Here is a 14,287-nt window from a genome sequence, read left to right as displayed (position 1 = left end):
ATTGAAATCTGCATCTTTGGTCCGCAGAGGAAGTCCTGGGGTCAGAGCTCTGCAAAGCTTGGTGCCATCAAACCTACACTAGTATCTCTTCCAAAAAAAGGGGGCCTGTACTCAAAAGTAGTTCCTTGCAAGCTGTCATGAGTATTTGAGCACACTGTCTGCCCCCGCATGGGCAGCTCAGCTTCCAGAGCACCGGGGGGCTCCCACTGAAACAGGCCAGCCCACACAAACCACAAGCCCGCACCCAGACCCAAGCACCCATCTCTACAGTCTTTGACTCCAACAGTTTAAGAGCGCCCGCTGTAATTGAAGCTTACAGATAGAGAGGATCAGTGTCCAGTTCTGGTGAAATACAGGAAATACGCATGATATTTCAAAGTAACCCTACTTAAACAAGGATTACAAGAGCATTAAGTCAGTCAGTAGCTTGTCAAAACCTCCACTGAGACGAGCTGCAGCGCAGTTACACCTTGAAGCAACCACTGAAGTACATGCTGTTGTGAAAGCAGCGTTCTGCTAGGGGGAACAGAGGAAGCGAGAGGCAGCTACAGCCAACGAAAAAGTAAGAACACTCATAAACCTATCTATGGCAAAAACTAAATTCTGTAATATTCTGGGGAAAAAATGACACACTCTGCTGTGAAAGCCAAAGAGGGGATGGAGAGATCAATTTGGACAAGCCACTCCTCAGAGTCTTTACAGACCTGTCAGTTACAGCTAAGCTCTCTTTAGTTTCAGGTCACATTTTCTATTTTTATATTATTTAGAGAAGTTTCTAGCTGCCATTATCCAACTACATCTTTTAAGAGTTCAGTTCTTTGGCACAGTCTGATTCTAGGCTAAAAAAAATTTTTTTAAATTAATTAAAAGCCCATTACAGTGATGTAAGCTTACTTGCAGTGCTCCCAGAAATCACATTTCAAACCCTTGGCCTGAGAAGAATCTTTTTGTAGTAAAATGAAAACATTTGGTCTCTAAGGATTGCTCAAGCAATTATTTTCAAGATTTCATGGGAACAGTGTGATAGCTACATGAATATCAATATAAAGAGTGTCAAAAAGCCTGTGAATCATCAGATACACTGGAATCTATTTGCATTACTCTGTGTGCAACAGTTCAAAATACTGATGATTTCATAACTTTCTTGCACCAAAGATAAAAGATTTCCGCCTGTCTATAAAGAAACTTCACCTGTGGTTTTTTGGATGGCTTCCCTAATTTAATTCAAGCTGGTTTAGTCATACAGTGGAACAAACACACTTGAGTATTTACAAATAGGCTGCTCACTACTGCAGTGTTCAAGTGACAGTCATTTTTTAGATAAGTCAATGTAACACACCTCAGTGTATTTATGGTTTATAAAACAGCAGGTCATTTTAAAGCAAAATTCCATTCATTCTATATACGCACAGTACTATGCTGATTTGGTAATACAGGGACACAATTTAATGATTTTTCTTTGCATTTGTTTTTACAAGATTCAGATGCCAAAAACAAAACAGAACATTAAGTTACCTGATTTAAAAAAGAAAATCACATACGTTTACAACATCAAAAGAATAAGACGAAATATAAACCTTTGCTACTTACAATTGATCTATACAGATTAACCAAATCACAAATCTGTCACAATATAAACGTTTAATTGTTACAATGAATAAGAACATACAGAAAATGACTTACTTTTTTTTATAAAATCTTCCTTTGCTTTTTTGTTTTAAACTTACCATTAACTAAGTTAGCTATGCAGGACTTGTGGGGTACATGACTAAGAAGGCACCAACAGTACAAAGCAAAGACAAAGCAGTTTGAGTATTTTAAGAGTGCTCTACACTGATACAACACAAGAAAAGGCAACAATAGTAAGTAAACCAGCTGCAACCTTTAGAAATTTGTTCTAGATTTACAAAGGTAGTCCAACTTTTACATTTCCTCCAATGTTTCACTTAGTTTGATCACAGCACATGCTACAAAAACCACTGTAAGCTTCACTTTACTAATGTGCACTTTTCCACTAATTTAGTGTCTTGATTTCAATTGTTAACTAAACCATTTTGAACCACAAATGTATTTAAAACTTAGTAAAAGGATTGTTTGGACTTTTTTGTTTAAACCACTGCATTTACAAAAATATTTCCCCTAAAATCTGGGATTACTTGAAGACATTGCTGTACAAATATAAAAGTACTATGCAAGGGACCAGATTCATGAGTATACGGTGTGTATGTATAAACCTATATTTATACCATATCACTGTGCTGTAACAACACAATAAATTTATCAGTAACCAAGGACTATATAAACTACACTAACATAAGCAAATATATATTAATAAAGTTTAAATCTATAGTACAGTTGCTCAGCAAACAACTTCGACATGGTATAAATATATCGTAGCATATTACAGTGGGCAGCAACAACAGGTTTTTCTTTTCTCGTTCTGTAAGGAAAACCACGCTCAACTCCTTGGGTTTCATTTGGCCACTGCTGAGTTATGTCATCACTGCTACTCCTGAAAGCCCATAGTGCACCACACCGCTCAGCCCATGTAGTGTGTTGTACACTTCAGATCTGATATATCGTGTGATATTGATGAGGAAGAGTCTGGCGACAGTCAGGACAGCAGAGCAAGATGCTCATTTGCCAAAGCATCCAAGAGAATTTTATGTTTGCATATTTTTCTTCAGCTGAAGGTTGGAATGTTTTTGACAGTGAACTGTTTACATTCCTTATTCCCAAAACATCTTTACCATGAAATATGCATGTTACTTTGATTAAGAGTTGCTGTTCTCCGCTCTAAAATATAAAAACTACATAAAGAAAAACAACCCAATGTAAAATGATGAAATAACTGACCTAACACAGTGTTGATATAGGCACCTTCTTTTAAACTATTTTCAAAGTCTGACAAAAAAAAAATATCATGATTCTGCATTTGACGCATCAACAAATTCAACCCAACGACGTTTCCTGAATTCAGTAAAAGATTGATGAATGTAGTTACTGATACTGATGGATGCCAATTGGATTCAGCAAGAATAGCTAAGGAAGAAAACCCAAAAGCACCAGATGTTAGGTAAAGCAAACCCTCGGCTTCTCACGTGGAGAGACAGAATGTAAGTCCACACCTCCCCAAAAATCCAAATGAAAGGAAGTATTAAAAAAAGAATTGGGAAAGAGAAGGGTGAAGTAAGCTGCCGAAGTTCTTCCTTAATAAATTAAAACTGAGGTGTTACAGACTAATTTCAGTAACAGTCATCTTTCCAACCATGCCAAAAATGATTCCCGTAGTAATGATAATCGTACAAGTAGCAGAGATTCTAGAAATATTTCAACTTTTCAAAACTGAGCGAGAAAAGCATTTTGGTAAAGATGTGTAGAAACGTCAAGAGAAATTTCTACACTAGTATCAACAGTCAAGTGCGTATTTCTATAGAAATGTTTTTAGCATAGGTTCCATACCACAATTCAATGATCACTTGTGCAGTGTCCTGACAATGCTCCCAATATGTTCCCCGCAACAGAGATCTATGTACCACAGGAACTTCCTAATAGAAAATGCCCTTTAATGATGAACCCTTGCTTATTAAAAATTAGTTTTGGCAGACTAACACTTAAACTATAGGAAAAAGAAAATTTTGAAATGGAATCTTGTAAGCACCCTTATCTATTGAAGTCTAAGTTAATGGCTTTCTAGATTTCTTTGAAGAGCAGACTAAATGGTATGAGGAAGCCTGGAGTTATTAACCAGCAAGCATCCTTATATACTACAGTAGCAATTGAACCTGATTTCCATTCAAACACATTACCCAAGAGGAAATCAAAAACTAATTCTTAATGTTAATGTGAAGATATAAGATTTAAATTTATTTCCAGGAATTACAAGTGCATTTTGTTCATATTAGCAAGCAGTCTTTATACAATCCATTCTTCACTGCTGCCAAAATAAAATGAGAAAAAGACAGCAGAGATATGAAAAGCTAAAAATAGAACTATTTTTCCTAAGTTATTTGTTGAATAGCATTTCAGTTGAACACAACTCAGAGGTAACAATAGATTATTTTTTTTCTCAATCATAGGCATGTGGCACTTAGACAATCATCTTTGCACAGAAAGCTTTAACAGTCATGCGAGGGCACAGTAATTATTTTAAACAAGGCAAATTTCTCACCACAGAGAGCAGTGGGGAAAGAAAAGGAGGCACTGCACTGGAACATAACACCTAGTAAACTCCACATTATACAATTTCAGTAACAAATACTTGAAAAGATCATTAAAAGGTATACAATTTTAAACATTATTTAGTGCTAGCTTTGTTTGGTTGTCCTAACTCAGCATTATCAGAAAAGTTTGATAGTACTTGACAACAGAACAGTACTTCATGTCACGAGCTCATGGAGGCTTGATTACAAATCACCATAGTGTAGGTTGCAAGAAATGAACTTGAGATGCTGACATGCTGTAGGAGCAAAAGTAAAATCAAACTTTCTCATTTAAAGATGCAGTGTTCCTCTCTGCAAGAATTCTGAATGTCAGTGATTAGATTCAAACGCAAAAACTATCAATCCTCACTTGAAGCATTTCATTGGTATGCAGGATGTAGACTGAGTTTATTAACATCATATTTTGGTTTCTCGCTTGCCACCACATATGGGTGCCTTCCACAGAGAAAAGCATTCACCATTAGGTCATCATGCCATTATGTTCTTTGTTAATCTTCCACCACACGGTGAGCAAATATAAGTTGGCGAGCTGCCACTCACTCTCTTTGCACAACTCTTATAAACACTATTACATGGTATGAACTTTGGAAGTACTATGCCTCCAACATGGTTAAACTTTAAATGATCTCTTTTAGAAAAGGCAGGGAGAAAAAGGTACAAATTTTGTCAATACATGGAAAAAATGTTTCTTGGATGAAGTCAATTAAGTTGGGTTCCTATGTGGCTCTTACGCTGTATAGAATACCTGTATGTACAGCACAGGACACCCAAACAAGTGCATAAGCAAGATTAACATGAACACGACTTATGCTGTAATCCATAGCATAATGGTATAAATTCCATTGGATGCTAACCATTTCTATTTAAAAAGGAAGTGCAAAAAAAATCTGGGATGTCACTGACTTAAAGTGCCCTGAATAGTAGCTTTTCTAAAAAAAAAAATGCCAGCGACTTCAGTAAAGTCAGAAAAATATAGTTCATGGTGTAAACGTCTTACAGGTTAATGAATTATCTTCTTGGATATTGATCCAGGAGTGAAAGGAACCACTGCATCTTTCAAACCAGAAAGCAAGCAGTTAAAATACGGCCAGCAGTAGGTGCACTTACAGTACAGTACTGCAACAGGTCAACAATGGGCATTACGCATAGGAGTGTCAATTACAATTCTTCAGGCTTAAAAGATTCATTGAAAGCATGAAAAGCCAAAACTACCAGGAACTGCCCTCCTGAATGGCTCAAAGGAGTTAGTGGATAAGCTGAGAGAGGCCACAAGACATGACCAACAATAAAGAACTGGGAAGAGGAACAGCAACGTTTGAGCATGCCCAGTCCTTTAAGTCCTTGTCCTACAAAAAAGAGCAGAGACATATTTCAGTGAAGGAAGTTTTAACATTGCCTTTTAAAACAAGTGTACTTTCCTACTTCTATGCTTTATGTACACTATGTTTACCATGAGTCAGAGACAGCTGTATCAATATGTAAAAAAAGTCAGAGACAGCGGATATCAGTACATTACATTTTAAAAGAAAATTTTAAGTTTTCAAAAGATTAGGAAGATTAATCATAACTAACGAATCAAGTAAATTATTTGGTTGTCTAAAGGATCTGTTATTTTCACATTGCTTCTCAATTCCAAAAACTACGGTCAAGGGGAAAGTTTTCAATCTCAAGAAATAACACACTGAGAAGAACTGCTGATAAAGAACGGGGGGGTGCGTAGGGGGAGCAGAAATGCACAGGAAGAGACTGTTGCTGTCCATTTTAAGGCAGCTCCTGGGGACTGGCCCTCACTAGGATGTCAACTACTTATGTTTGCACGGTTGTGATGGGGAATAGCTAATAATTCTAACCACAAATGACTAGGACAAGTTACCAGCATATCATTATCAAGCAAAGTACCATATTTAAATTTCAGTATCATGTTGGCCAAATCAACTCTTCATAGTAGCATTTAAAGGTAACATTTTTAGCAAACCTGAGATGTCCGATAGCACTGGATCACTGATATCGTTATCCCTAATCCCTTAATCTCCAATACAACCTAGGTAAGCGTGGTGTGGGCAAAGAGGCAAGCAGGAGAGATCATAAACCACAATTTACCACAATGTTAACTACTTGCTCTCCCTTCCTTGATACTGCAGCCTACTAGCAACAGGTTTCATCTTAATCCTAAAAATTTATGTCATTTTCTTCCAGAAAGTGTACATGTACTGCTAGTGCCTCTTGTACAGAATTAGCTTTAAAAAACACAGGTGGGAAATAAGCACCACGCGTGCTGTTGTGTCCCAGGTCTAATTCTACTGGCAATGCCCAGCTAAGAAGAGTCAGACGTGTGAACCTCAGATTTACCTAACTTGTAATTATTAAAATAGTTTCAAATGTTAGCTAGTAAGCTTAAATAAACAAAATACAGTATTTCTAAAGATGAAGATTACTTCATCAGTGAGCTTCTATACATTTGAATATTCAAGCCACTGGCAACAGAAGTCATCCCATTTAAGTAAAAACTGTATTTTTATAAGTTTCCTCTGCTTTTTTTCTTTCTTTCCCATGAATTCATCGTTAAATAAAAAACTGGAGGTATATGCAATGCAGAAACTGAAATCCCATTTTTAGTGCAGAAGAATTTTTGCTTTTAGCAAAGCAACAAAGCTTCCACACACTGCTATCAGAGCCATGGATTTCTTGCAGTGGGGAAGTTCACTGGTTCAAAACCTAACCTTTCTGCTGGAACTGCCAACAAAAAATGGTGATTGTAGAACACTGCTGTTGAAGAACAGAACAGAAACTACCTTAAAGACCATAGAACAGGCACTCTAGCTTAGGCTGTCGTCTTTGGCTTGTTTTTCTTTTCCAGTCACGAAACTTTGATACTTTAAACTATTAGTATCACAGAAGTTTCACAAGTATTACAAAAATTATTCAGGTCAGTATTTGACCAATTTTGTTTGAAACTACTGAGACTTGTAAGCCTTGTGGTATATGAAGATCAGTTAAAGTTCATGGATTTTTTTTAAAAAAAAAAAGTCAAGAGATAGTAGATATCAGTATGTTACATTTTAAATTAAAATTTAAAATCTTCAAAAGATTAGGAAGATTAATCATAACTAATTTATTAATATTTAGATACCTATTCTTATTTACTCATACTATTTCAGAGGTACTTAAAACTGAAGTTAAATCATACTGAAGCTTCATGGGGGTTTTTTTCCCTTTAAAATAATTTACGAGATTTTTCCTCTGTATATTACATTTAAGGAAGAATTTTTTTAAAAAAGCATTTGAAGCCATATGACAGAATAGTCTGTAAATATATGAAGAACACTGCCCCCTTAAAATATTTTTGAATAAAATTTGCATTTCAAAGTGTTACCATAGTTTTTATTCTGAGAAGCACTATTTAAATGTAATTCTTATTCCTTAAATGTAACCTAAAAACTAGGCAAACATCTCAGGCAATTGTGTGGATTCCCTGTAGACACTTCAATGTTGTAAGCAAAACTAAACCTTTTCTTCAACAACAGAACAGGACTGAGGTCAAATGAATAAGCATAAAGCTATCTTTTAGCAGCTAGTTACCCTGTCAATAGAAAAGGGAAGTTCTACATTTCATTAGTGGTAACAAAGTCCCAAAATTCTTCCCCCTGCCCAAGTTGTTTCATATTGCTGTGACTTTACCTATGCACAATTTAAGATCGGTATCCTGGCTGGAATCTAGCAGTTTCCTCAAAAATCAGTTCTTTCAGCTTTTCCTTCGGCAAGTCATCCAACTCCATATCAAACTTGAAGGGTGCTTCAGCTACAGGCTTAATAACATAAAGAAACATTATTACTTTTTTTAATATTACTGTTCTGTTGAATTTCATGTAGTCCCTGTAGAGGGAAAAAAAAAAATCTGAAGATGTGCTTCATGAAAATATCTAATACTGTACAGTCTTCAAGGAAAAACTCGTTCTGTTAGTCCTCGGTGTGCTTTATGTATCAGTTTACCAAATTTTAAATCAAATCATGGTAAGTAGCTACTCAAATCTAAACCACAAGTTAAAATATTTGTTAAAGGCTCATAACTTAATAACTTCAGGTAGATATCTAATACATTTGTATTTCTCAAAATAAACATCTGTCCTGTAAGAAAAAACTAGCTTATTTCCTCCTCCCCTACTTCTTCACCACAAGTAACCTGAAATCTCATCAGAATTGTTACTAAACCACAGCAAGTGCAGACTGGGGGGTTCTAAATGCATAATCTGATGGCAAACTCAGTCATTCTACTCCTTTATCTCAGACATTATGAGACAAGACCATACCGAGCTGAGAAGTTCCATTTTCTGAAGAGTACCCCTTAGCATCTATTTATTGTGTTGTGCCTCCAAAACATTGTACTCGAACTAGAAATTTTTTGTAAATTGATGCAATTCATTCAACTCCGTGAGAGCAGTAGAAACACTGTCCTTAAACTAATGAAGAAAATAACCTGTTGCATCATTTAATCAACATTTACATTTTAACAATGTCTTTACCTCATCACTTGGATCATAATACTGCTCCAGATATGGATGGGCTAAAGCTTGCTCCACTTCAATCCGCTTATGAGGATTAAAGGTCAACATTTTATCCAACAAATCAAGTGCTAAGAGGGAAAAAAGTGAGCAAGAGTTTAATATGCACTCCAAAGTACAAGTGTTATAAACACCGATATTACACAGAAAACACATGCTACCCTCAATTTTGCAGTAATTTCAATTTACATCTGGAATTCCCCAGCTGCAGTAGCAGTGACAGCAGCAGCAGATTGCTTCCCGTAACTTGGGCCGAGTATTTGTGCCTGCCTGTGTCACTGGCATTCCGTGGTTACAGTTTCCTTTGGTAGGATCTGGTCTAATGGAGGTAATACCCTTTCAGAGGCTCTTAGCGTCAGACTGAGTGTCGAGGGAAGAACCCTATGGTACAATCTGGTTTTAACTACAGCAGAAATTGAATAGATCAGGCTTTTTCTTCACTTAAATAAATGCTTTGGATTTTTGTGCCAAAATAGAGCTTTTCTGAAATGAGTAAGTAACCAAGAATATGTTCTTATTCTGGAAAGAAAACCTGGCTATTTAATAACAAAAACATAATCCAAAAGTCATTAGGAGTTCTAGATCATCACAGTGAACTATTCTAGCATAACTAGCAGCCCAGAAGGTACTCTCCAGCTAAGATGCAAATACATTCATATGCATGAGATTCAGGCAAAATCTGTTGAATACAGCTTGTAAAGAATCCATAGAGAACTTGAAGATCCAGTAAGACAGATAGTGAGGTCTGATGAAATTCTGGACAAACGTTACAAGTCAGAGCTACTGGAATTGTTCGGCTACTTTGATTGTAACACATTTTCCTTTTCCAAGAAAAGGAAACAGAATGATTATTGTAGCAAGAAGCCCAAAGATATCTGCAGTATCCTAAATCCATTCCATTTCTTCTCCTGACCACATCATTTATGACACAGAACTTAAACAGAGGCTTCTTAATGCAGCAAAGGAGTTGTAGCTTTGCATCAGGATAAGATGCATACCAAGCATTGCAGAAGAGGCAGACCTTGCATTCACTGGCAGCTTGAATGCTTGAAAAAGCATTGAAAAAGCTGCAAACTTAGACAGCAATTACCATTAACTAGTTTGATGTGGTTTTCTCAACACTGGAAGCTCACATGCTCACTCCATGCTAAAGCATGTTGTGCACAATGCTTTTTTACTGAAATGATTGACAGCTTTTTGAAAAATGCTCTGTCAAAGCTACTCTGAAAATCAAGCTGAAAAAGTGTTGCAGAAGGCATGTTCCCTTAGCAGCTAAGCATATCAGCATTGCTACAATTTGAGCTGTCAGAAGCCTACAGTAAAAATTCTCACATTGGTGAGCACTATTATAAAAGCAGAATAAATCACTGCTGTTTCTCTCAATGATAAGGATAACCAGTTCTACACAGCTCCATCTGCAGAAATCAGCTTTTACATGGTTGTTCAGTACCTGATCACATTCACTAAGAGTAAATTATCATATCTGTTAAAAAATTAAGTGAATTATGAATTGTGTCTGAGCAGGTAAGAGAGCATTGTACTGAGAATACAATCACCCTTAAACTGTATGAGAGAGAATTTAAAAGGCAAGTTAATAGCTATCTAGCAAAACAAAATCATATTTACCCTTTACTAAAGCCTTGTTAAGAAAGGCAACAATTATTACATTCCTTGCTTTTATAACTTTTGCTCCACTTATCATAACTGAATTTTTTAACCCACTAAATTTGAACCTTTCATACTGCCTGAGGATCCACACTTCGCTATTACCCTGTTTGATCTAGAACTGACATGCAGTCTGCACAAACTATACCGAGTTCAGCAATAAGCAACTATCTCATATCTGATTTTAGAAACAAAGTTCAAGATTTGTTTGATGCCTGTCAAAATCCAATGCCTATGTTCAGTACTTGAGTAATGTATCATGCTTTCAAAGACAGTAACAAGAGTTAGGATTTATGTTTTACATGTAAGTTAAAGATCAAACCCCACATAATCTCAGAGTTACTAAAAATTGCTTTAAAAAAGTAAGTTGGTGTGAGGGTGTCATGCTGGTTTATGATTTTACATTAGATTTAGACTACCATTTTAAGGGACTTGCATGTTCTATTTCCGCTACAGATAAAGATAAATTCTTAGGGTGGTTTTAAAAATCCCATCCTGCCACTACTTTCTGATACAATGTAATAGAGCATAAAATACCTTTGGGGTCAGCATTTGGAAACAGCCTGTTCCATGGTACCTTATTTTTGTGTGGTAGGGAAAGCAAGTAGTTTCTGGCCTTTAAATTTATTATACAATTCAAATCTTCTTGGGAAGGGGATCCAAGTATACCTAAAAAAATTAAATACAAAGAGTAGTGCATTCTATGAAAAGCACATTAAAAAGGTTATATCACATTCGCTAAAACTCAGTATTAAAACTGCGGGGAAGAAGATTTCAGACTAAATGTTTTAAGAGTATAGAATACCTTAGAATTTTTTTAGAAACCTTTATTAAAAAGGTTTATTTTTTTCTGTAAATAAACAAATACATTTGAGTTTTCTAATGATTAATTGGATCTTTTAAGCAGATTACTAAGTGGTGTATCTAGAGAAATTTTTTTTTAAAAATTGACCTGGACCTAATAGTACATCTGAGCCTTTTTTTTTAAATTTTAAAAACATCTCTGCTGATGTAGTAAATAAATTGGTAAGTATCCTCTAGTTGCCCCCCAAATCAATGATTTGTTGTAGAAATCACTACAGAAATGACTACAGGGAACAGATGATACACCTACAGATCCATATGTTATACACTGACCAACAAGAGAGAGAAATGAGCAACCAAAGACCAGACTAGCTGGTAGAAAAGATGGAGAAAGACAGATGCAGAAATTCTACTTTCACATAAAACTTACCAAGGATATGGTTAAGTTGGTCAAGGTAGTGTTTTCCTGGAAAGATAGGTCTGTTGGAGAGCATCTCTGCCAGAATACAGCCTACTGACCAGATGTCAATAGACTTGGTGTAACCCTGCAAGTAAAGCGAAAACACATTTCTGTCAAAGAAATTTTTGCATAATTGCAGCAACATGTTACTTTAGTAAATTGTCAAAGTGCACACAAATAAATCTTTGGGGTTTTTTTAGATGAGTCATGCTTGTTCATGCTGTTTGGTTTTTCTGTACAGAATGAAATAATTAAGAATTGTATATCAAAATCACTACTTTGAAGGGGTAGCAAGAACTGCAGTATGCGAGGTATGCTTTTCCAAAAGGATTCTCTAAGTTTAGCTAAACACATTACCAACAGCAAATTTTTGAGACTCCCTAATTTTATAGCAAATTTAAACTAACAAATTTTGGAAACAAGCTATTCTTAACTCCATAGCTCCTAACAGTATACTAAATGTGTGTGAAAAAAGGCCATCCTTCTTCCTAATAGGATCTGAACACCACACAAGTAAGAAGCCTTCAGCAAAGGGGCAAAAGGGCAAAATAGATTGTTCGTTAGCTGATTTGTGAAACACAACAGGTATGTTAGTAGTAAAGATGATGTGAGAAGGCCAACAACAGTAAATGGGATACAAGAAGAATGGAACAAATGGCCATAACCATGTCATCCATAAGAAAAGGCTTTTATTCAGAAGCAGCTGGTTACACTAGTGCCTGGGTAACACTGCAAGTTTACCTCAAGAACCCCTGGCCCCATAAGCTCCTTTGCCTTACTGTCCCCCAGCCTGCTGCCTGCTACTCCCCCTCCCATTAGCAGGGAGATTCCAACAAAAGCCAGTGAAAGGCACCTCTGCACCAGCTTCTCAGGGCATGATCACCTGACCATTTGTTTTCCAGGCCCTGCAATTCTAAAAGGAATCAGTCTATGGGCAGGAAAATTTTGAGTTGACCACCTCTTAAGAAACACAAAATACTTTTTTGTAAAAGCAATTGATAAATCTATGTGGATATCCAGAAATAAGGTTAAGTTGCCCTATGTTTATGGCCTCAAAGTGAGTATAAATACAAGAAGCTGGGGAAAAACCCCCTCGACTGGTCAGATGACTACTTTCTAAAAGTGCATTAGACACATATTGCCACAACAAATCAAACCCAACCACCAGTAGTAATCCTACAGAAACAACAAAGGCTTCAAGGAATATAAAATACAGATACGGCTGTCACACAGGTATTTTGCTAACAAGTGTATGGCTGTAGAAACTAAAGCAAAGGTTATGAAGGATACCATTACTCACACCACACAGGGACTGGATACACCTTAAAACGGCCATAGAAGAACATAAGAATAATTCCAAGTATAAAAAAAACCCAAAGGGATGATTTCATTAAGACTACGGGAATGCAATTAAGATTGACACACAACGAAGATCACATGCCTTCAGAATCAGATTCACCCTCATTATACATTCTAAACCCAGATTAAGATGTCAAGATAACATTAAGGCAACATTCACAAGCCTGGATGAAGGCAGCAGTAAAGCGCTCCCATTACTGTCTGTCCTGCTCTGTGGAAGAGCGTTTGATGGAAACAAGTCTCATGACTGGCGAGGAACTGGACACATGGGAACTCATACATGTGATTACTTAGTTGTAGTATCCAGTGATTGTATCCGGAATCACAAATTTATTGCAAGCCAGTAGCTGTACTGCAAATCCATTACCACATTTCCTCAAGACTATGCATGTGTTCTGATCCTAAAAACAGAGGGGGGGAAGCAAAATCGATACTCACAAGTGAATAACCAGCAACAGAAGCACCATAGCAATGCACTACAGTTCTCACCTTAGAATTCAGCATGATTTCAGGAGCCCTGTACCAACGTGTGGCCACGTATTCTGTCAAGAATCCTGTGTGATCATGATCTGGATCTGCAACACGAGCCAGTCCAAAGTCACAAATCTGGTTTTAAAGAAATAAAAAAAAAAAAAAGCATATTAAACATACAGTTGCCAATACTACAACATTACTAATTCAGCTTTCTCCAACCCATGATGTAACACCTACAAATATGGTGATGGTAAACTATATTTTTAGAAACAAATTATTGCACAAAGGTTAAGAAAAATGGTTTGGATTAAGTACAAGGAGTATCCGATTCGGCCATGCAGGGGCCAGGAAAAATAAACAGTTTGGGAAAAAAAGATGTTCCTGGTGCAAAATTTCTGTTCCACTATGGGCTTACTTAACACCTTCCCAGCCAGATAGGTGGCAGGATATACTGCTCCAACCTGTTATTAGAAATTTACCAGAAAAAGAAAAGAGATTAAGATTTCCAGAAAACAAAATTACCAACACATTTGTAGCCAAGTTCAATACCCCTTTTTACAAAAGCTACCATCATAACTGCATCTTTGCACAAGAAACATCCTATCCAATCATGAGATAATGGTAGACTGGAGAGATTACAGGTTGCTGAAGGAAGCATGAGCTTAAAAAAAAGCATAAGAAAATATTTCTTAACCCTGTATCAGGAAAATAGTTTTATCTAACCATGAAAAGAAAAATAAACT

The 14,287-nt window shown here is 36.4% G+C and overlaps 1 protein-coding gene across 1 annotated transcript in view; it reads right to left on the bottom strand.

The window, feature by feature from the left end:
* Positions 1–1,423: 1,423 nt before the first annotated feature.
* The window catches only part of MAPK1 (mitogen-activated protein kinase 1), a 37,563-nt gene continuing 24,699 nt past the window's right edge, over positions 1,424–14,287 (bottom strand). The window contains exons 4-9 of the mRNA XM_074887660.1: positions 13,560–13,676; positions 11,682–11,796; positions 10,985–11,116; positions 8,744–8,853; positions 7,902–8,029; positions 1,424–5,569 (exon numbers count right to left, since the gene is read on the bottom strand). Of these exons, the coding sequence (XP_074743761.1) occupies positions 7,913–8,029; positions 8,744–8,853; positions 10,985–11,116; positions 11,682–11,796; positions 13,560–13,676 (591 nt within the window). The 3' untranslated portion in view covers positions 1,424–5,569; positions 7,902–7,912. The remainder of the gene's footprint in view (positions 5,570–7,901; positions 8,030–8,743; positions 8,854–10,984; positions 11,117–11,681; positions 11,797–13,559; positions 13,677–14,287) is intronic.

Source organism: Strix uralensis, chromosome 17 (assembly GCF_047716275.1).
Source record: "Strix uralensis isolate ZFMK-TIS-50842 chromosome 17, bStrUra1, whole genome shotgun sequence".
Classification (NCBI taxonomy): domain Eukaryota; kingdom Metazoa; phylum Chordata; class Aves; order Strigiformes; family Strigidae; genus Strix; species Strix uralensis.
Note: the sequence above shows the minus strand (reverse complement) of the source record. Positions and strands in the feature narration are given on the sequence as shown.